Below are 22,728 nucleotides of genomic sequence, written 5' to 3'. Positions count from 1 at the left end.
TCCAGCAAACATTGCTCAATCACGACCAGCTTTAGAAGCTGAGAGAACTAGTTTCAGCCAGAGAGATCAGAGCTGTCCAGCTCAGAGGCCATGGGACCGAAATACTTTTCAAGACCTAAAACTAGGTGACTGTGACAAGTACAGGGGATACCACCTCAAATCACAGTCAATTCAGAAAAAAACAATTAGGGAAATAATTCCTCCCCTGCTCCCCTTTAAAGTCCTCTGCTCTGAATGCCTCTAATACTACCCCGCTCTGAACACCAGCTCCACAGAAAAGCAATCTTACCTCGCCTTCACGCAGCTCCAACCGCCTGTTGAGGCTTCGCTCTCCTTAAGAGGCGCATCGCTTCTTCGAGCAACCAAGGGAGCCTACCCCGCGCACCACACCCAAGCAAGGTCAGGGCATGCGCAATACCTACATACCTGAGCAAAGGGAGGGGAGATGCGCCTTCGGCCCGCTCATCTCCATTGGCGCCTTCTTCCAGGCCAGTTCGGGGCGGGGCTCGGAGGCACCCGGGAGGCTGAGATGTGAAGAGAAGCGTGTTTGTCTGTGTGTGACCGAAGCACCTGAAACTCGCCTGCGGGCAACCTGTAGGTTGGTTCGATGAGTCCTTCAGGGCGGGAGACTCCCTTTTAACGCAAGGAGGGTTTGTTTCCAGCGATTGTTTCGCTGTCGCCTCACAGTTTCAACCACAGGGACTAGGAGCCCGGGTAATCATCTGACCAAGGCTTGTCCAGTACAGCGTTTTCTTCTTACTGTAGCCGCCTAGATAGCAAACCGCTCCGGTGGAAGCAGTTTATTTTCCCGCCTGTCTTCCAGGGAGGTGGGGGCAAAGACAGGACAGGCGCTCTGGGGCAGCCACTTCGGAAGAGCTGATGCTATATGCCCTTTTGGGCGATCGAAAGTTTTTGAAGGGGTTCATATCGCTTCGATATTCTCTTCGATTGGCATCATATCTTCCTAATTTGTAATTATCATTGGAGTCGTGATGCATGAATGTACACTGCACAAAAAAAAATTATTGGAAAGGAATATTCGTCTTCAGGGAAACAGTCCCCCATCTCAGAGATACAGGATAGGAGGTATTCTGAAGCAGTGTTTCTCAACCGTAGCATTTTAAGATGTGAACTTCAATTCCCAGAATTCCCAACCCAGCATGAGAAACTGCTCTAAATCGGAGGTGCACATCAGGCAACCTGGAGAAATGTAAGTGGTCCCCAGATAAACACACCAAATGTTGTTACCAAACTATGATTATTTAGTGTGACAGAAGAGAAATATTAAATACATGGCTGAATAGCAGCTATGTCTAAATTTAAATATAAATGAAAGAAAACAATTTCAGTGTTTTTTGTGGCATCACCCAGCACTTTCTGGAGTTATTTATTTATTTGATTTGTATAGCCACCCAACTCACCAAAGTAACTCTGGGCGGTGCACAACAATAAAAACATCAAAAGCAAAACAAATGAATAAAACAAACATAAAAAAACCACAATAAAACACACACACACACAAAATAACCATAGACATAGACATCAGCAAATCCAATCAATACTTCACATTCAATACGGATATTATAAAAGCTCCCCACAATTGCTAGACTCCCAGCACAATAGCACAACCATATCTTCAGAGCCTTCCTGAAGGCCAGATGGGTCAGGGGAATTATTTTCCAAATGGTGGGTGCTGCAGCAGAAAAAGCAGTTTTCCTAGTCCTGTCACTCCTTCATAGATGGCACCTGTAGCATGTCTCTTCTATCAGACCTGATGGGATAGGTAGATGTAACCATGGAGAGGTGGTCCCTCAAAATTAGCCCTCAGCATGCCATTCAAAAGCCATGTGCAGTCCTAGCAGGAAAAAAAAATGTGTATTCTTGCTATAGAACTGTAGTTCCCAACCTTTGTGTGGATCACTACATTATCATTTGAAGGCTTTTGGTGATTATAACATAAACCAGAGGTTAGCAAAGTGCTGCCTGTGGGCACCATGGAATGTGATTGCCCCTGATGGTAGCTGCAGAAGTCCAAATCTTGTGAGATACCAAATTACATGAGAATGTAATGAGAATGATTTTTTTTTTTAAATGCCAAGATCTTAACAAGACTTGGTGATCTCATGAAATCTTAAGAGGCCAACCTTGGACCCAACTATGTTTATTTATTTATTTATGCATTCATTCAATTTCTATAGCTGACCATCTCAGCAAGTTGGATGTTATACAACTTTTGTCCAGTTTCCAACTCTTTTTAGGAAATGTTGCTGAGCAGGTGGTAGGCACTCAGCTTCAGAGGCCCTGGATGAAGTGGACCCTTTTCAAGCTGGGATACAGCACTGAGACAAGGTTAGCCAGGCTTGTAGAAGACAGGTTCAGGACAGTGGTGGTCCATCTGTCCTGGCCCTCCTGGATCTCTTATTGGCATTCAGTACCATTGACCATGGTATCCTTCTGGATTGACTCTGTGGGCTAGGAGTGGAGGGCACTGTTTTGTGGTGGTTTTCTTCCTTCCTCTGTAGCAGGTTCGTCAGTTGTGGGTGGGAACATAAGTGGAACCCTAGGCCCCTGCAATGTGGAGTGCCTTAGGGCTCAGGTCTTTCACCCCTCCTCTTTAACATCTACATGAGGCCATTGGGAGAGGTCATCCAATGGCATGGGTGCAATATCATCAGTATGTTGATGATACCCAATTGTATATCTGGGAATGGCTGATAAAGTGACACTGTCCCAGTGTTGGCCCAGTGACTGGAGGCTGTAAGGATTTGAAGGGGGAGGAAGTGGCTTTGACTCAACACAGCAAGATGGAGTGGCTCTGGGATTTTGGTTCCCCTGGGTCTGGTGAGGTATCATCTGGGAGGGGGGGCTTCACACAGATTCATCCTGTGCACCAACTATGCCCATGCCTAGATCAGGAGGCCTTGCTCACAGCCACTCTCACCCTGGTCACTTCTTGGTTGGATTACTGCAACATGCTCTGCGTGGGGCTGCCCTTGAAAACCATCTGGAAATTGCAAGTGATCCAGAGTGTAGCAACGCACACAGTTTTGGGCAAACCATGGTGTGCCCATGTTACAACACTGCTGCACAAGCTTCCAGTTCTTTTCCAGGTGCAATTCAAGGTGCTGGTTATCACCTTTAAAGCCCTGAATGCCACAGGACCAGGTTATTTGTGAGACTGCCTCTCCTTGAGTCTATCTGCCCACTCTACCAGGTCCAATAGGGTAGCTGCACTCCAGGTTCCTTCCCTTATATGTTGCCGTCTAGTGGTACCTAGGCAGTGCACCTTCTCAATAGCAGCCCCTGCCCTTTGGAATACCTTACCTCTGAGATCCGGCAGGCCCCTAACCTCCTAGCCTTCTCCAATGCTCTTCCTGCAAGCATTGGAGTAATGTGTTAGCTGGAACCCCGAAAAATTGTCTGTTGAATGTGAGCAGTGTGTTGTCTTTGGGGACACCAGGAGGGTTTTTTAAAATGTTGGTTTTATGCTTTTTATTGTTTTATTGTTTGTAAACCACCCAGTGTTATGATACATGATGGGAAGCTGTATAAATATTTAAATAAATAAATGTTGGCCCAGATCAGGGATCACTTGCAATATTCAGCATCTTCCAAGGCCACAGGTTGAAAATCATTACTCTAAAGAGCATTTGAGATGGAGGGATATATACCCTTGGGGACTCTAACATTGTTCTAGCTTCGTAGTAGTAACAGGGCTGTGTAGCACTTTGGATTTTTATTCCAAAAAGGCACTTCAAAATGTATGAGGGCAGCTGTGTGGTTCTGAGAAAAGAGGTAGCTACTTAAAAAAGTTCCAAGGAGATGCTGCATTCATACATTCCAGGTGCTCCAAAGCATCTTATTTACTTATTTCACTTGCTGTACTGCCTGCCAACTGTTGAAGAGTCTTAGCCATTTATAACAGAGCAGTGTAGGGCTTTAAAGATAATGACATAAACTTTCTGTTTTGCCCAGAATTGGCAAATGAATTTGGCACTGAATACAAAGCATTGCACAGCCCAATTAGTACTAATTACCAGCTTTGCCCACAAGGCAGGCACAATCTGTGGCAAAATCAGGTGATCTGCATAGCAACAAGACTATTTTCTGATTTCAGTGTAGCAGTCTTCTGGATTTCAAGGGTAGTTTTTACATTGCAGTATTCATACAACCAAGATAAATAACAACAACAACATTAGAACCATTATTAGAACTATTACTTAATGTTTCCACCCAGTGAAAAAAAGATACAATATTTTGGGTGGCAGTTAGAATCCAGTGCTGTCCAGCAAAGAGAAAGGAGGTTTAGCCAGTGGCGAAATTAGCAAATGGTGAATACAATCCTTTTATCCCAAAGTTTATCTTGCTTCTAATTGCCATAAGCCAAAGAGTATTCATTTATCAAAAAATAGGAGTTAGCATTCAAGCATTCAAGCATACCATCCCATCAAGAAGTATTAAGACAGTTTTCCATCAGTGTAACAGTCTCAAGCAATTCCCCTGCTAGATTTTGCATGGCATCTTTGTATAGGCAAAACAAAACAAACAGACAAAAAAACCCACTGGTCTAGTGGTTAAGGTGGTGGGCTAAGAGTTGGGAAATCTGAGTTCTAGTCCTACCTTAGGCACAGAAGCCAGCTGGTTACCTTGGGCCAGTCGCTCTCTCAGCTCTAGGAAGAGGGCAGTGGCAAACCATTTCTGAAAATGCTCCCTGGACCTGCCTATGTAGTCACCAGGAGTTAAATCCGAATTGAAGGCAAAATTGTCAGGGTCAGTCTCGCTTCGCAATAAGACACAGACTCACTTAATGGGTATTAAGGATTTCTGGTTTATTGGAATGGTAGCTGACAGAACGAAAAACGGGAATGGGGGGTGTAGTGTGGAGGTGCCCATTTTATACCCTCTTGTATGGCCCCGGGCTCCCCCACCCTCTATTGTCCCAATCCCTCTTGATGGGGTCCTTGATTGCTGCATGGGCGTTTTCCCGGTGTCTTCTCTTGTCCTCTCGATTCTGGTGTGTCCTCCAGGGCACCAGGTGCGGCTTATCTCTGCTCATCCGATGTCCTTCTTTTCAGCTGTATATGGGTCCATGGGTGTGGGTGCTTTGGGTGCTTGTTTTAATCCCTGGTTTAATTATCTTCTTCCTCTATTCCTTGATGATCATGATCTACGTTGTGAGGCTCTTTGTGCCTTGCAATGAGGTCATGACAAAAATAATCATAGAGAACAATGAACAGCTGCTATTAACTATGTCACCTTTTATTGTGCACTGGAGAATTATTAAATGAAATCTTATTGTATGTAAGAAGGGAATTAGCTCTGAGGAATATACATAGGGTTTTGCTTCTAGCTATCATACCAAGAGTAATCACTCATAGACTACTCTGTGCATTCTGTTGAAATGCTCTGCTTCCAACGTTATAGTAATATCACTGGGTAACGTACATCAGTATTTTGTTACTCCCTATTGTTTTGTTACTTCCCTATTTGGGAGTCAACAGTCAACAAATCCACTGGCTATTAACTAACATTAAATTGGGACACTATCTCTCAAAAGAAGAGTTTTACAAAATTATTGAATAAAATTATACTATATTCACAGTAATATATTAAATACACAATGACTGGGCTAATTCAGGCATGTTAAACCTATACCAAATAAACCATATTATGTCTTAGCACATTATGTGAATGCGGTCACATAGCATTTTCATATTAAATACTCTGGTTACTTGCAAGTAACACTGTTACTTCCTGGGCAACAGTGAGGCACTTTTAGTAAACTATACTATACATCAGTGAAGAAGCTTTTTACACAAATATATGTGTACATACATATTGTGTACATTTAGCAGTTAAAGTACTCCATCCATTCTGTGATTCATATATTAAAAATAATCAATTAAAGAGATTGATACATCCCAGGGATTATAGATAGGTTCAGGTTGCTGTGTCTTTCTATTTAAATCTTTTCCCCTTACTTCACATTCCACTGCCTTGCAGTGGAATAATGTCCTAAGTATCTTTCTCTGAACCAATTATCTTGAAAAAACAGATGTCAGGCATTTAAATTAGCTGCTAACACAAAAGATTAACATTTGGCAAATGGTAGAAAGCTACTTGCTGCCCCAGGATACAAACCTCAAACGTATGGAGATTCGATTAATACTTAATTTAGTGGTGGTTAGAATATAATCACTTCAAAACACCTGTAGCTTTTGAATTTTAAAAGCAATGTAGTAGGATCAGTCTGCAAAAGAAGCTGAATGTATTATAATAAACCATTGCAAAATGCAGTTACCATTTGTGAACCCCATGTTTGTTTGTTTTGCCACCATCCATCTCCCTCAAAGGGGGGACTCTAGGCAGTTACAACAAGGATAAAAACATTAAAATACCATAATAAATATAAATACAAATATAATATTGAAGATAAATACAGTATAAAATCCAAATGACGATACTAGTTGGAATATCACTCATGTGTATCTAAGAGGCCATTTTAGGGTGCTAACCATCTCCAGGGGTGATTACTCCCCATCCCACCCCAAGCGAGGAGGCAGAACCAGGTTTTTAGTCCTTTTAGGAAGGCCACAAGAGATGGAATCTGTCTTATCTCTGTGGGAAGGATGTTCCAGAGGGTGGGGTCCATAACTTGCCCTCTCTGCATGATCAGGTGGGATGGGTAGAGGTAATGGCGATGAGACAGTCCCTCAGGTACCCTGGCCCCATGCCATGAAGGGCTTTAAAGGTAATAATCAACACCCTGAATTGCACCCAGAAGCAGACCGGTACCCAGTGCAGCTCGTGAAGCAATGGTGTAACGTGTGCCAATCTAGGGGCACCAAAAATTGCTCATGCGGCTGCATTTTGGACCAGCTGTAGCTTCCGGATACTCTTCAAGGGTAGCCCCATGTAGAGCGCACTGCAATAGTCTATATGGGAGATGACCAGAGTATGAGTGGCCATGCAGAGCACTATACATACCTGCCACGTTGCTTAAATTCACCTTCTATTATACCCAACAGAAAATTAGAGGCACAAGACAGTGATGTTTTTCACTAGTTAATTAGCATGATTGCACTACATGCTAAGCCATTCTGAGCAGTTAAAGAGAATACATCTTACAACTGTTCTGCATCTTTTGTTAACAACACCCTGTAGCTTTCTTTAAGCATGCTGTTCAAATCTAAAGCAGCTGTCACTTCTAAGTATGTAACCAGAATGAGATTTCATGTGAAAATACTCAGTGACTGCATTCATACAATGTGCTAGGGCGTTATGTGGTTTATTTGGTATAGGCGTAACATGCTCAGCGAACCAAGCCATTGTGAGTTACTGAACAAATCATGGTTACTATCGGGGAGATACCTAGTTTGTTATTTCAATTAGAGAAAAAAAAGAGGTGGTAGTAGAAATCTACTAATTGTGTAGAAGTACATGTAAATGGCTGACCGTACAAAGCAGTTGTGATGCATTTACACATATAACACATGGGCATAGAGGAAAAGTAGTAAGGTCAGAGGGATACAAGGATACAGATTAGGATTATTATTATTATTATTTTGTAAATAAAATCATTAGTAACTACTAGTAAATGTCAGCTCAACATCTTGGTGTTGGTAAGGCAATTGGCACATGTTGACTAGCATATTGATCTAAGTGTGAGGTTTGAGCCCACTTCTGACTCCGAAAACAAAACTTACCTGATGTCAGAAGGGAAAAACAAAACTTACCAGGAGGGACTTGGAGAATCTAAACCAGGAAGTGACTCAGCAGAGCGGGAGAATTTGCAGATGCGGATTGGACAAAATCCAGAGGAGGATTTGAATTCTCCAATCAGCGCTCGAGACAGGAGAGCTGAGAAGCACGCGAATCAGAAGGCACCCCAATTGGCTGCATGAGAGAAAAGGCGCGGAAAGGATCGTTTAAAAGGCAGGTGTGCAAGGAGTAAGCTGCTGGAGACAACCGATCCTTCGAGCTCACAGCACTTGTGGAAGAGTCCTTACCAGCATCAGAAGCCTTGCCTGTAGCCAGCATGGAACCAGCACCAGTGCCTTCTACCACCGCGGACCTGCCTTCTGTACAAGCCTCTCCTTGCCATCCCTGCTGAGCACAGCGTCGTGTCCAGCTCCAAGCCTCGTCACATCACTCCAGCATGATCCAGGTGAGCTCGCAGATTCAAGCCTTGCCTAGACTCTCCAGTCCAGTACACCCTTGCTTCTAAATCTCAGCCTTGCCTAGAATCTTCAGTCCAGTACAGCCTTGTTTCCAGACCTCAGTGTTGCCTAGACTCTCCAGTCCAGCCCAGCTTAGCCTCCAGAGCCAAGCCTTGCCTAGAGGTTCCAGTCCAGTCTTGACTAGCCTCCATGTTTCAGCTCAATCCTATCTGCGTGCCGGTCCACAGAACCTTGCCTCCAGCTTCTGCCTTGCCACGCACTCTAGCATCACCAAGTCTGACAGCTTCAATCAGAGAGTTGGCTGAATTCTGCCTTGCTGTTCTGCCTCAGTCTGATCCCGCAGCCTTGTCTGTTCATCCATCATTGCCTGGGTGGTCTTGACTGGAACTGTTTGCTTATTTATTCACCAGGACTTTTACTGTTGTAAATAGTTGTTTTAAATAAAGAGTTTGATAATAATTCTGTCTGGCCACCTCATAGTCCGACACTAAGGACTATTTGTGTTATCAACATTACTTTATGAATGATGACTGTAGTGATGTGACATTTCCTTCAACTGGATACCTTCACTTTTTTCATAAACACTTAGGTGTCATCTGTATCTGCCAACTTAAGATCACTTCATGTACCCGATGAAATGGAAGCTACCTCAACAGACGATTTAAGCATCTAGAGGAAGTAAGAATCCATTCCATCAACAGTTCAGATCCACTTGAGGATGGACTCCATTGGGTAAAATGTCTTGATTTTCTTTTAAAACTTCCCCTATCTTTATCTGATACTGAGGGCTTTTTCACATGATAGTCTTTCATCATAAACCACATTGAAGTAAGCCAATCTACATTTCAAAATGCCAAGGACATTCAGGAAAAACCCTAAGTCAACCAGTTCATGTAGCTGACCAGTAGAACAATGGGACTCCAGCAGTATCAGTTCCATGGGCTGCCACAGCACCAGGAATAATAATAATAAAAAAATCTCTCATGCCCACTTCACACACACACACACACAAGAAAATGAATTGCTAGCACTCCTTCCACATTTTCAGTACAAATTGTGTGAATCTGGCTGTCTGCAAAATAAACAAACATGCATTATGGTGAGGAAGCCACCTTGCTGTGAAAATGACATTCTGTTCTTACAAAAAAGCCTTTGCTGGCTGATACTAAAAGGATAAAGTGGCAACATTCCTGCAACTACTCTACACAGTTTCCCCCCTCCACCCCCCTCTCTCACACACATACAGACACCAAAAGCTCTATACTGAATCCTGCATGTGAGAAACAGAGATGGATTAATTAATGGCCTGGGGTGAGACAAGTGTTTGGCCTACAATGGTTATATAAGCAAAGAAAATCAAGCCAGGCTATTTAACATGAAGGATTGTGAAACTACCCAGCAGGGTTAGAGTCATAGATGTGATTCCTCCATCCCTAGTATGTTGCAGCAGATCCCATGGAAGACTTGCTTGTAACTAGGGTTTTGGAAATATGGTGAAGTAACAGTAATGCTGTAAAACCAATTGAAAAACAGAAAGCTTGCATGTTTCAGTGGTGCAAAAAAGACCCAGTTTTGCTTTAGTTTGAGATCCACCAGCACAAGAAAGAAAAATGCCAATTCAGCCCTTAGAATTAGCTGACATTTTAGGGAATGGCAGGTCTAGAGCTAATCTGGAGTACTGGACAGTTTATATGTTCAGGGTATACACCTTTGCTTAACATGCATATTTGTGCAAGGAATTTTCTTCACTGTACAGCATTTTCACTAACACAAGTTTTTGTATGTATTTTTTTCAAATGCCAAGTTTGAAGAAATTCAAATGTCCAAAGATAAATGTGAAGAAAATACAAACGTTACACTATACATAACATACAGCATGTTATAATTTATTCTTTCTTTACATCTTCAGTGCTTATAAAACACACTTACGATACAAATGTTCTTACAGTTCTGCACTTCGAGATTATAACTTCTGCTAAAATGTGAATTTGAAATATTTGCTCAACAGAAAATAGACTATTCCCAAGGCCTGCTAATATTAAAATAAACTCTAAGGGATATATTATATGTTTTACTCATTTTATGAAAATATACCGTTCAGTATTTCAGAAGGTTATCAAATATTAACACTGTAAAGAAATCAAAGGAAAGTGACTTGCATTCCAGTGCATCTTATTTTAAATTTGTTTTTAAAGTCACACACCAAGTAGAAATTCATGCTATGCTAGGATTCTTCTGCAAAAATTGAGATAAGATACAATATAGAAATGTAGAAATGTATATGAACTTACTAGCAAGATCTTCCCCACCACTCCTCACTCATAAAGAAAGGTAGAATTTGTGGGATTTCTATTTTCTGAGAGCTGTTATTAAAAAGCTGTGGCTATTTAATACCCCAAATACTGTTTCTGAACCTGCCATTCCAATCAATATTAAGTTGCTTCTTAGAAAAAGTCAGCTACAATCACTCCTCCAATCTGTTTTTAAGAGATAACAAGACTACAGTAATTAATAAGTCAGTGATATATACATGACAGGCTATATTTCAGCAGCAGAAGTAGGATTCAGTACTTCAGTCTGAAAATATTTGGGTTGAATGTTGCTTTTCTTAGATAGTATTCACATTCTCTTTTAACACTTACTTCCCTAATGATATACTTCCACACAAAGCTAATGACTTTCTCTGAGAAAGGTTATACTGTATCCTCAAAATGCATTACCTATGAAATAAAGTTGGAGTGGGTCTTCATCTAAAATCACAAGTATCAAAAGACCTGGATTTAGGTCCTTTTCTGCATCAGAATCAATTTTAAAAGGATGGTAATTATCCTAAAGCTTCTGTTTCTGCATTCATATGGTCCACTGAGGAAATCCGAGAGTAACTGCCCCTCCAATGAACAGGTTATACTTGCATCATTTAGATATTTTCAAGTGCCACAGCACAGTCAGATGGAATCTGATATACCTATTTTGTTGCAATATAGATACAGGTCACAAACATACAACTCCAATTTTTGCTTAGAATGACAACATTTACAAATATTAAACTTTTCAAAATTCTTTAGTTTTAAAATGTATGGCTATAAGGAAAATTGCTGAAGATTATTGTACTGTATAGTTAGTTCATATAAACTAAAGATGTATTTACCCAGACCAAAAAATAAGGCAAACAAAAGGATTTATTTGTTAACCACCTATGCAAAATAGTGCTCAATCCAATGTTCGATGGATATGAATCTTTGTCCTAAACATAAAATGTGCAACATTTCATTAGGAACTATCCAGAGAGAATTGAGAATTAGTGTTGCTGGCTCTGAGATCAGCAAATACCTGGTTTGGGTTGTGGAGAGCCTGAACCCAAGTTCCTGTCTGCCAAAGGAGGAGATGGCTAGATTCTGGTTCCCTGTCCTTCCATGTAGGTCATTGCACATAAATAGTGAAGTGGCACCTTAGCACATAAGCAATTTTTAATACATATGGATCTCTGAAAGACTGCATTTCATGTAACTGAAACAGCCATACTTGAATGCATACAACATATTCATATTTAGGAAAATATCTCAATGACAGAAATACAAATATTTTGAATTAAAAAAATAAAAAGATACCAATTTTATCTATTATTGCAGAATAGGATCATCAACAGTGCACATGGTTCAACTACATTCTTAGAAAGTTTTACAGTATCTTACAGTACACAAAGCTTTTCCTTAATTGATAAGATATATATACTAGTTTTTAGTTACTAATTTTACAGGAAAAATATATACAGTAATGACAATAAATATTTTTAAATGGTAAAAAAATCTTGCTGGTAAAGTCATTCTAAGTATTCCAATTCATAATTTTGTCATATTCCTGAATCCTTTGTTTTATGTGAGAAAGTTTGTTCTTCAGGTATTCACATCGCTCTTTTTTCTCTAGAAACGTGGGATCCTGAAATACAAATGATTCAGTAAGTAAATCTTACAGTGTTTGTACCTTTGGATTAGCTGGGTTAAGTCATAAAATATATGAACTTCATTTACTTTATGGGGCTTTTTTGCATGCTTTAATCTTTTGTCATTTGGAATGGTGTAAGCAATACATTTAATTGATGAAATTAGTATTTTTATATCCTGAATAAAAGATGAATGAAAAATAAAATCTAAGCAAAACTTTGCTCTGAAGGATCATTTGTCTTAGGAATTTGTCCTTATAGTTCTTTTTCACCTTCTGGTGTTCATGTCTTTTATTTGTTTTATACATACAGTACTATTATTTAATTTTATGCATATGGTATCCCTATCTTATTGATAGAACACTTGATTTATAGGAAGGCTCAATCCCTGGCTCCAATATGAAATCCTGGCAGCCACTGCCAGCCACCATAGAAAATACTTAAAATATTCAGTGATTTGGTTTGATATAAAACAGATTCCTATTTGATCCTTTGGTCTTGGGCAGGGCAGCCAAGCCATTATTAGACAACTGGGGAAATTGCCTCCAATACTGAAATCCTGTCTCCGTATCCCTCATTTATCAACGTTAAAAAGAGATAAAAGGAGTGAAGACTCATCGTTCTATTGATTTCAGTGTGAGAGAACATAGGAATTTGTAAAAGTCACTTTACACCGAGTAAGACAATGAGTCTATCCGGTCCAATATTGGCAATAGAATTACACAGAGGCATCTTTCCAAACTTCTTTGAAGATATAAAGAACTTAATTTGGAAACTACTGCATTCAAGATAAGGGCTTTACACCAGAGTAGGGAGATGTGAGGATTAGATCAGGCAAGATCAGAAGCAAAGGGACTGAGGGTAGAGCTATCTGTTACAATAGCAATGTACAGGGCAACTGTTCCTCCTGCTCAGCATCAAGTGGCTCTTAACATGTAAGATGCACATGTGGCAGAAAGATACATTAGGTTTGAATGCGGTGTGTGTGTGTATACACACACACAGCTTTAATGTTGCAGTCTGTCACTGCTGATTTTCTTTGCAATAACAGCTCTTTTAGTATCAACAAACTGATGGAAATCCTGGAAGCTCAGGGGTCCAGGGCACCCCTGGTGGTGTTTTTATTATTGCTCTGAACATCAAAGCCATTGACAGCAATAAATCCATAAATAAGACAATACTCACATTCTTTTTCTTTTTATACTGTTGGAGAACATTGGCGATTCGGTCATGTTCCTAAAAAAGGAAAACATGTGAAACATCAGCATGTGTTTTATTTATTTATTTGTTAAATTTACATAGTTATGTTCTATATAACTTTGTTTTGTTTTCTACTATGTACAATACTTTGTTCCATTAACGTTTTCCTATTTATTTATTTCTCAAATTTTTAATATTGCTGCCGTCTAACCCCAAAATGACTCTGAGCAGTTCACAATATTATAGACTATCAACAACTATATAACCAACAAAAAAGAATGATAGATGTCCAGAAAGAGCAATACACCCTCTCCTCATTTAGCGATCACAATTCATTCCTTAAATTGGAAGCGAAATGGTCGCTAAAAGAACACATGACCCAGAGAGAGAGAGAGAGAGAGGCTGTAAAGATCACTGGTTGCTGCTGCCTCATCTAGAGGAAGTTCTCTTGTATAGCTACGCTACCCTTTACTCTCACTTTGGCATGCGTTATTGTCAGGTGCACGAAATTTGGTCACAAGTGTGTGTATTGGTTGGAAAATGATTTTTAAAAAAATTACCACCGTATTTGCAAATGGTTGCTGAACAAGATAGCTGCTAAATGAGAAGTGGCTGTAAAATAATAATTCTCAACACCACATGTGTTCTGTTCTAACCTTAACTTGATCATGGCAAAGTTTGAATGTCACCATAAAGAGATTACTTGCTTGCTGGATCAACTTTGGTAAGAGTTGCATAGCCACTGAGCCCTGTTAGAAGCTGGTCTGACAGATGCATCTTCAGTCAGAAACACCAAGGAAGAAGTAGACCAAGCGTATGGTGATTACTAGATCCAATAATTTCACTGTTAGATAACTGGTGCAGGTAAACTACCAAGACCTTCTATGCCTCTTCTCTAACAAGTAGCAAATAGGAACAAATATAAAATATGGGAATGTCATGATTAGGCCACTGTTCATGTAACCCATCTATCAGTATCTACTTATAAATGCAAACTTTAAATCCATACTTACAAGAGTATTTCCAGGATGCTGAGGAAGCTTCCTCATAAGTGCATCTAACTCATCAAACTTCTTCAAAACTGCGTGAACTTCAGAAGATAACTCTTTATATTCAGAAAACTGATCATTAAATACAGCTTTATAACGGTCTCTTTCCTCATCTGTCCGAATTGCTGGGTATTTTCTATAAGCAAAAAGTTTGCAATCAGTGGTATGTCAGCAATTTAGTAAATTGTAAATATGTGTTAGAATTTTGAAAATTTAACTTTAAAATATATAGCATGGAAAGTTCTCTACAGATTAAAAATTGCATCAACAAGGACTAGGACCATTGTTTCCCTTAGCATACATTATTTGGACTGCAAAAATCAGGACAATCACTTATCTGGAAAACATTTGGTGGAATGGGCTGGACCAGATAATACTCTGAACATTCCAACAAGTCAACTGAATTCACACATCACATGGTTAAAGTATGATCTGACAAGTGACCATTGGTTAGGTCCCTTTATAACCCTAAGACATTTACAGTGTAATAGCTGAGTTCACATAAACACTAAGCCAAATCCAAACAACTGATGGAGATCCTGGATCCCGCGTTACAGTTTAATATGTAAAATACTATATGAATATTATTTCCTAAAGCTTATTAAAAGTTAAAATTCAAAATCTAAAGTGTACTTTTCTATTTTAAAAAGATTGGGAAGTCTTCCCATGATGTGGCTTTACAGCTTATGCAGTAAACTTTTTAGGAAGTGTGAATAACAGGCTAACATTCTCAACTTAGTAAACTACATTTGTTGGATTTATATATTGCATTTTAAAATTTTATGTCTTATTTGTTTTTAGTTTAGTATATTATTGGAACCCAGCCAGCATGGTTTGTAAACTGTGGTTTAGGGCTTGACATAATGGTGACTTTAAATACTACTTTGCATGCTAAAAATACTTATACTCACGCTAAGTAATCTGGCATCACTATAGGTTTAGGAATATGTCCTGCTGGTATATGGCCATTAAGCACTTCAGGTTTCATTTCTCCACCCTTCAGTTTCTTTATTGCTATTTTGGATGTGTCATTTTCATGATCTTCATACTATGTAAATAGGATAAAAAAAGTCTTAACTCCTGCTTAGATTGGCATTAAGTAACCAAGTGCCACCTCTGGTGCTAGTTTGCTGGAATGAACTATTGTGTTAGAGGTACTCTTCTGCTACCCTCTATAAACTCATTTGGACAAGAAGGTCTTGCAGGCAAAAAACTAGCACTGACATCTCTTGTAGTACAATACTGTTGTTACAGAGGCTTAAGATACTTGGAATAGCCCTCAACTGCCCTGCCCCAAACCATCCCAAATGAAGGAGCTGGGGAACAAACGGTACTTTAACTTGTGAAAACAAGATTCATGTTGCCTCTTAAAACCCATAAAAAGAGCGAACATTTCATTCCTTTTCCACTGGGTTTTTGCAGGTGGCAATAGCTACAAGATAGTGCTGTAAAAGTTCAACATCAGAGAGGGGAATCATTTCCTGGGGGATAAGGTGGTGATGGTAGTAGAACATTAAACCAAAATTTGTGGATTTTCACTAAAACAGATTTTTTTTTGGTAAGAATCAATATATTTTGCATGTCTTTTTGAAACTAAGGTAGCCCAAATTCTGTAATTACAAATTAAAAAGAGCAAATGCAGTTTTTGTTCTTACCATTCTTTTGGGGGCAAATGATTGTGACTTCATCTAATAAAAGAAGCAGAGATAACAGTATTAATACATTCAGACTGCAACTGCCTGGTATTGTTATTATGGGATGAAAAGAGCAAATTCATTTCATTTTATACTGACAGAATATAGGTTTTGGTGGTGTATATGCCTTTTTTTTTTTAACCTGTGCAGAGAATTTGGTACTGAAAGCAAAATTAAGCATCTTCCAAAAACAGATGGTAGTCAGTCCACCAAAACAATATGGTTTTTATTTAGGCAGACTTTTCAAATTTTAATTTTTTTTCAGTTTTATTGTTGTTTTAATGCATATTTTATTTTAACAACAAACTTTCTATTTTTTATTTTTATTAGCCAGCTGCATTCAGTGACTGATGGGACAAGGAGTGATTTCAACAAAATTTTATCCTCATAGGAAATGAGTATCTTTACGTTATAATAAATAAATATTTGTACATAAAAATTGAAGTGGTTGAAAAAGTTTTTTGATAGCAAGCCTGTGCATGTCATTTTCTAAAACTAGAGAGCAATTCAGAAAAAAAAAAGTTGTAAGACACTACATGATGACTCACATGATATAATATATACATAATGTTCATATTTTTAATTTTACTCTAAAACATTCCTTCTAAAGCTTGGTTTCTATTATAACCCTTGGCCAAGAACTCATATAAAAAGCAAGAGTGACAATTTTACTAGTAAGAAAATCCAGGTAATTCTCTGTTGGTTTAGAAGATACTTACTGTGTATTGCTTTCATCTATCAATGCAGAGAATTCAGTATGCTTTGTTTTATAGATTACCCTAAAATAAGATTTGAAGAACTGTTGGGGGAAGGAGCAGTTACAAATGAGATCTTTTCTGCCTCTCCCTAAATCCAAGCATTACGAAGAATAAGTTTCCACACCTTTCTTGAAACTTCATTGGTAATTTGCAAAGATTGAAAATGCCCCTTAACTTTCCAAACTTTCTATTTCTCCTTATCTGTCTTTGAGTTTGACACAATCTTAAGAAAAAAAAATGAAGAACCTTTATGGAAGCAATATACTCCATCTTTCATTAAAAAACATACACAGAAATATAGCTTTGTGCCTGTATGTTCTTGAAAACTTACCTGCTCTTCCATGAATTCTCTGTGTCTGCGGGCAGTCTCATGTCTCCATAGTTTTAGGCAAACTATTGCACCAATGAGATATATAATCATTGTTACAAACAAAAAAATAATTCCAGCTGTCTGACCGCCCTCTATACGGCAAAAAGCGGCATTCAATGGTGTGTTAAATAATTGATAGGAGCAAAGTCCTCCTCTGTTTGCATCATTGACATAGACAATAGCAGCTGACATATATAAAATAAACAAAGCCACATTGATTCCAAATTCAGTTAAAGGCCACCAGTGGGAATCCAGAAGAATCGTTCTGTAGTACATTGACATACCAAGTACCAGAAGTATAATAGTCACTATCCAAACAAGTGCTGCTACAACAAGAACAAATGGAGTTTTGGGTCCACTGTAATAATAACCGCCATAGATGTTGCTTGCACCATAGCCATATGGTTGTGAAAAACCATACATGTTGTACCACTCATTGTCCTTGTGAATATAAGCCGTTATACAGGCAAATACAGCTGCACCTAAGAGCAGTTCAACAACACCCAAGATCCTAAGCAATCCTGCCCAAGATTTCATGTAGGAATATCTCAGGTTAAAAGCTTCTACTTTCTCACTGTATGTCAGAGCCTGAGTATGCCTTCCCAGAGAGCCATATGGATCTGGAGGAAGAATGGCTTCAGCTTCTTTTTGCGAAGTATAAGTTCCCCCTGATCCTCCATATGGATCCTGATAAGAGCTTGGTGCTGAAGTATGGCCTGGTTTCACTGGAGTAAGTGTTGGAGATGATGGTGGAGAGCATTGAATTCCATCTGAAATGGCTGATACTGGCTTACTCCATTCTGGATCATCTCTTTTTCCTCTGAAGAAGTTTTTCCATGAATCTGGAATGAATTTTCTCACTGGCTTGATATCAGGGATGTCAGCTGACTCTTCATTGTCACTTGGATAAAATTCAGGCCCAAACGGTGGCTGCAGTGGAAGAGGTGGTGGCAAAGTATCCGAATTCAGGATCTCATTAGTATCTTCTGGTGAAGGGGAATCCACATATACTTTATCATAATGGACAGAACGACTGTGCTGCCCTGCTTTGTGCTCCAGTGATGTATTCCTTGAAGACATTTGAGACCTTTCCCCTGTTTCAGAAATAATAATAATAATTTTAAAAACCCTGAATTTTTTTTCTGAGCAGGATAAATAGTTCACATGAAGCCTTAAAAAGGAAAGCCAACTGAATTCCTGCACTCAGAGTCAGCAAAAATCTAATATGCAATCACTGAGATCCAAGTCCTCTTCCACAGTAAGGCAGCTCAGAACTCCCAAGTCACTTGGACTGCTTTGGGTTTATCATAATTTAATGGTTGAACCTCTTCCAGGGCCTACAACAGTAAAGATGGCAATGGATAAGCAAAAAACATTAAACTTGCCTCGCGTGCAAGTTCAAAGTCCAGTCTGCCGCAACAGGAGGCCCAACTTAGGAAACAGCAAGACGCCTGGATAGTTTGAGAGAATCCAAAATACTGTATGTACACAGGAAAAAGCAGCACAGAGACCATAATTTAGATAGAGAAGAAAACAATGTCAGCTAACCTTAGTACCTCACTCCTTTCCCCGGTATTCCCTATTCCTTTGGTTCTCAATGTGAGCTAGTGACACCCTCCCCGGAGGCCATGCCATATTTCTAGAGGGCCACACAGTCTTTATATGATAGTTTAGATCAGTGTTTCTCAGCCTTGGGAACTTTAAGATGTATGGACTTCAACTCCCAGGATTCCCCAGCCAGCATGGCTGGCTGGGGGATCCTGGAAGTTCAAGTCCACACATCTTAAGTTCCCAAGGTTGAGAAACACTGGTTTAGATTAATAAACAGTGCGGATGGCAAAGAACCCTTTTTTTCCAGCTAACGGTGACTATGAGGGATTCACAGAGGTAAAGAAGCAAAAAAGTTTGAGAACCCCTGCCCCATTCCACTTTGTGCTGCCTAGAGAGAGGAGAGAGAGAGGGAAGACTTGACATATCCCACTTATACTTACTAGTTGCCAGCATTAAAGTACGCGTTGCAATCTGCAATCCTATACCCGCTTACCTTTGAGTATATCCCATTAAACTTCGCGGGCCTTACTTCCAAGGAAATGTCCACAGGATTTCACCAGAAGCGTCTCAGAAAGTCGAATTCCCACCCAGTTCCGAACTGCTTCCCATTTTCCCTTCCGCTGGTCCCCACAAATCGCGCAACTGCATGTATTCCCGCTACCACACCTTGCACCCGCTCCGCCCTGTCCCCAAAGCCCCGAGGTGGATGGACCGCGGCGCCTTTCTGCCGCGACCGTGCCAGCCTCGCCCACTCTGCTGCTCAGACCGGATCTTCCCACCCCGGTAATAACATTCCCACTCACTCTTTCAGACAAAGGGCGGGCAGAAATATGCCGCTACCGACGGAGGAGCAACGGCCAGAAGAACAATCCCGCTTCCGTCTCTCTTTCCCGGAGGCGTTTCTTTCGGGGGCGGCTCAGCCGCAGACAACCATCCCGCCCATCGAGTCATGCGCGAAGTCCTTCTGGCCGCAACGCTGCCCGCCTACCTGCCTCGCCCGCCCCAGGTAGACCTGCGCAGGACGACAGGTTGGTTGCTTCCGCTTTCTGCGCTGAACCTTTGCCTCCTCCGGTCCCTTCCAAATCGTAATTGCTTTTATGATTCCGACTTTACACCGCGGGAAATGAATTTTGCATTTCTGTTTCAAAGGACGTCATCCAAGCTTCAAAAGGAAAAAAAAACTGGACTGTTGTGTATTAGGTCAGGACAGCTAACTGGACAGCTGCAGATAAAGACTTTGGATTACTATAGCCAGAAGTAATAGCAACTGGCAAGAAATGCAAAGTGGAATAGATTGAGGTGGGCAGAAGAGTCTCACCCAAGGGTCTCCAACTTGTTAAAGCATGTTATTTAAATGGTTGCCATTGCAGATGATACCACTTTGATGGCTGAAAGCGAAGAGGAACTGAGGAGCCTTATGATGAAGGTGAAAGAAGAAAGTGCAAAAGCTGGCTTGCAGCTAAACCTCAAAAAAACCAAGATTATGGCAACCAGCTTGATTGATAACTGGCAAATAGAGGGAGAAAATGTAGAGGCAGTGAAAGACTTTGTATTTCTAAGTGCGAAGATTACTGCAGATGCTGACTGCAGTAAGGAAATCAGAAGACGCTTAATCCTTGGGAGAAGAGCAATGACAAATCTCGATAAAATAGTTAAGAGCAGAGACATCACACTGACAACAAAGGTCCGCATAGTTAAAGCAATGGTGTTCCCCGTAGTAACGTATGGCTGCGAGAGCTGGACCATAAGGAAGGCTGAGAGAAGGAAGATCGATGCTTTTGAACTGTGGTGTTGGAGGAAAATGCTGAGAGTGCCTCAGACTGCAAGAAGATCAAACCAGTCCATCCTCCAGGAAATAAAGCCAGACTGCTCACTTGAGGGAATGATATTAAAGGCCAAACTGAAATACTTTGGCCACATAATGAGAAGACAGGACACCCTGGAGAAGATGCTGATGCAAAAGGAAGAGGGGCCGACCAAGGGCAAGGTGGATGGATGATATTCTAGAGGTGACGGACTCGTCCCTGGGGGAGCTGGGGGTGTTGACGACCGACAGGAAGCTCTGGCGTGGGCTGGTCCATGAAGTCACGAAGAGTCAGAAGCGACTAAACAAAACAACAACATTGCAATTCCAGCTGGCATGGTTGTGTGAAAGAGAGCTCCTTTGTATTTTAATTAAGCATTTTAGAGAAAGAGTATAAACAAAACAAAAGACAAGTAAAAAGAACAAGAAAGTTCTAATACATAAACCAAGAAAATGTCATGGAGTCTACCATTTTCCCATCTATCATTAATTGCTTATGAATTATTGACTATATTATATCTCTTTAAAAGACTAAAGATTACTATGAGGTTTTGAACCAAGAAAAGCTGCCTTGATGCTGCTTGTTGGGGCAAAGCAGTACATGCCACGGAAAAAGTAAGACATTTCTCCTGTCAAAGAAGGTAGGCTGGCTTTACGTGACTCTTCAAGAGAAGTCTTCTGTGCATGGGCACAGATAATAGCCTGTGATCTGGCTGCTTTGGTGAGTTGGCTGCTTTGGTATGGTACTATGACATCTCTGCTGCATTACTTACAGTTCACTTTATGGAGCAAGGTTAAAGAAGTGCCTTGTCAAAGGCTAGTTTGAAATGCAATGCCCTGTTGAGGTATTGCACAGACCTAGCAACCAGTCATAAAATACAGAGAGCAGACTGGTAAAACTAGGCAATTAGTGGATCCAAAAGTATTCTTGGTAAGATTACAATCGAGGCTGGTACTTTCCTTTACACACTATAGAGCTGTCAACAGCTATGGTGGCAACAAACCCAGATGTCTACTTTGCCCCCACATCTATACCATCAGCACCATCACAGGCCCCAACAAATACACAAACAAGATTAGAGGTGTCTTCAAGTGCTCTTCCTCCAATATGCTATATGCCATCATCCCCCAGCAATGCCCTCTGGATTCTACATAGGACAAATGGGACAAACTTTGTGCAAAATTAATAGACATAAATAAATAATAGCAGAATATTTCAACCTCCCAATACGTTCCAAGGCAGACATCAAAGTGTCTGGAAAAGCAGGACTTCAACAGTACCATCAAGTGAGAAATCTTTGAACTTCCATCCATCAAAAGGTTTCAGGCAACTCAGGCCTCAACAAACACAATGGGTTTTTAACACATTACAATTATTAGTTGATAAGGTACTTGTAATCTGTCTCACATGTAATCTGCATAACCATCCCATTTTCCCCTCCTTCCCTCTCTACACCTCACCCCAATTTAAATCTTTTATTAGGCTACTCACTCTGTGCAAATGATGAAGATGCAGCACACAAGAGTTTTATGTCTTTTAATAAAATTTGTTAGTCAGAAAAAGTGCTACCAGGCGTTTCCTATTTAATTTAAAATATTCTAAATAAGAAGTGGTGGAGCCTAATAGCACAATGGCATTTGTAAGTGCCTAGGAGAGTCAGGGTTTGATCCATACTGAACCCTTGTTTGAAGTTAAGTTTCTGCATACTGACACATAAAATGGGCAACAGAGTTGCTTCACTTAAAGGTCATGAATGGCTGGTCTCTTCTGCATGGAAAGACAGCCTGGCTTTTGCCTTTTGTGGTGGTGTAGAGAGAAACCCTTGGAGAAAGAGATCCTTGACACTGCATTCTCCTGTGATTCCTCCTGGCTGGAAGCCCCAGGCTTTTCCTGTTCTTCATGGAGGGTTTGGTCATGGGCCTGTTTTTTCAGAACTGAAGCCTATGACATTTGTCCAACGTGTCAAAGAAGTTAGGCTGGCTGTACTTGACTCTTCAAGGAGTCTTCTGTGCATGGGCACAGATGATAGCCTGTGATCTGGCTGTGAAAGGCCCTATGGCCTTTCCCTGCAAACTCTGGGAAATGGGAAACAAGTGGGGCTTCAGAAGTTCATATTACTTGGTGAAGCCTGTGTAGAACCTGGAGTACTGCCAATAAGTAGGCAAAGGTGATAGAGGGTTC

General features: G+C 40.4%; 2 protein-coding genes across 2 annotated transcripts in view; both read right to left on the bottom strand.

The window, feature by feature from the left end:
• The window catches only part of OCLN (occludin), a 32,386-nt gene extending 31,999 nt beyond the window's left edge, over positions 1-387 (bottom strand). Inside the window, exon 1 of the mRNA XM_063295489.1 lies at positions 295-387. The gene's annotated coding sequence lies outside the window, so the exon portion shown is untranslated. The remainder of the gene's footprint in view (positions 1-294) is intronic.
• A 10,954-nt stretch (positions 388-11,341) lies between these two features.
• On the bottom strand, positions 11,342-19,487 carry MARVELD2 (MARVEL domain containing 2). The gene is made up of 7 exons (XM_063295488.1): positions 19,228-19,487; positions 17,153-18,278; positions 16,025-16,057; positions 15,281-15,417; positions 14,334-14,505; positions 13,306-13,356; positions 11,342-12,116 (listed from the first exon to the last, which is right to left on the bottom strand). The coding sequence occupies exons 2-7, from the start codon at positions 18,269-18,271 to the stop codon at positions 12,006-12,008; spliced, it is 1,623 nt and encodes a 540-aa protein (XP_063151558.1). The 5' UTR covers positions 18,272-18,278; positions 19,228-19,487; the 3' UTR covers positions 11,342-12,005.
• Between the last annotated feature and the right edge of the window lie 3,241 nt (positions 19,488-22,728).

The sequence above is a fragment of the Candoia aspera genome, chromosome 2 (assembly GCF_035149785.1).
Source record: "Candoia aspera isolate rCanAsp1 chromosome 2, rCanAsp1.hap2, whole genome shotgun sequence".
NCBI lineage: Eukaryota > Metazoa > Chordata > Lepidosauria > Squamata > Boidae > Candoia > Candoia aspera.
The sequence above is the reverse complement of the archived record's forward strand: the minus strand, read 5'-3'. Positions and strand labels throughout refer to the sequence as shown.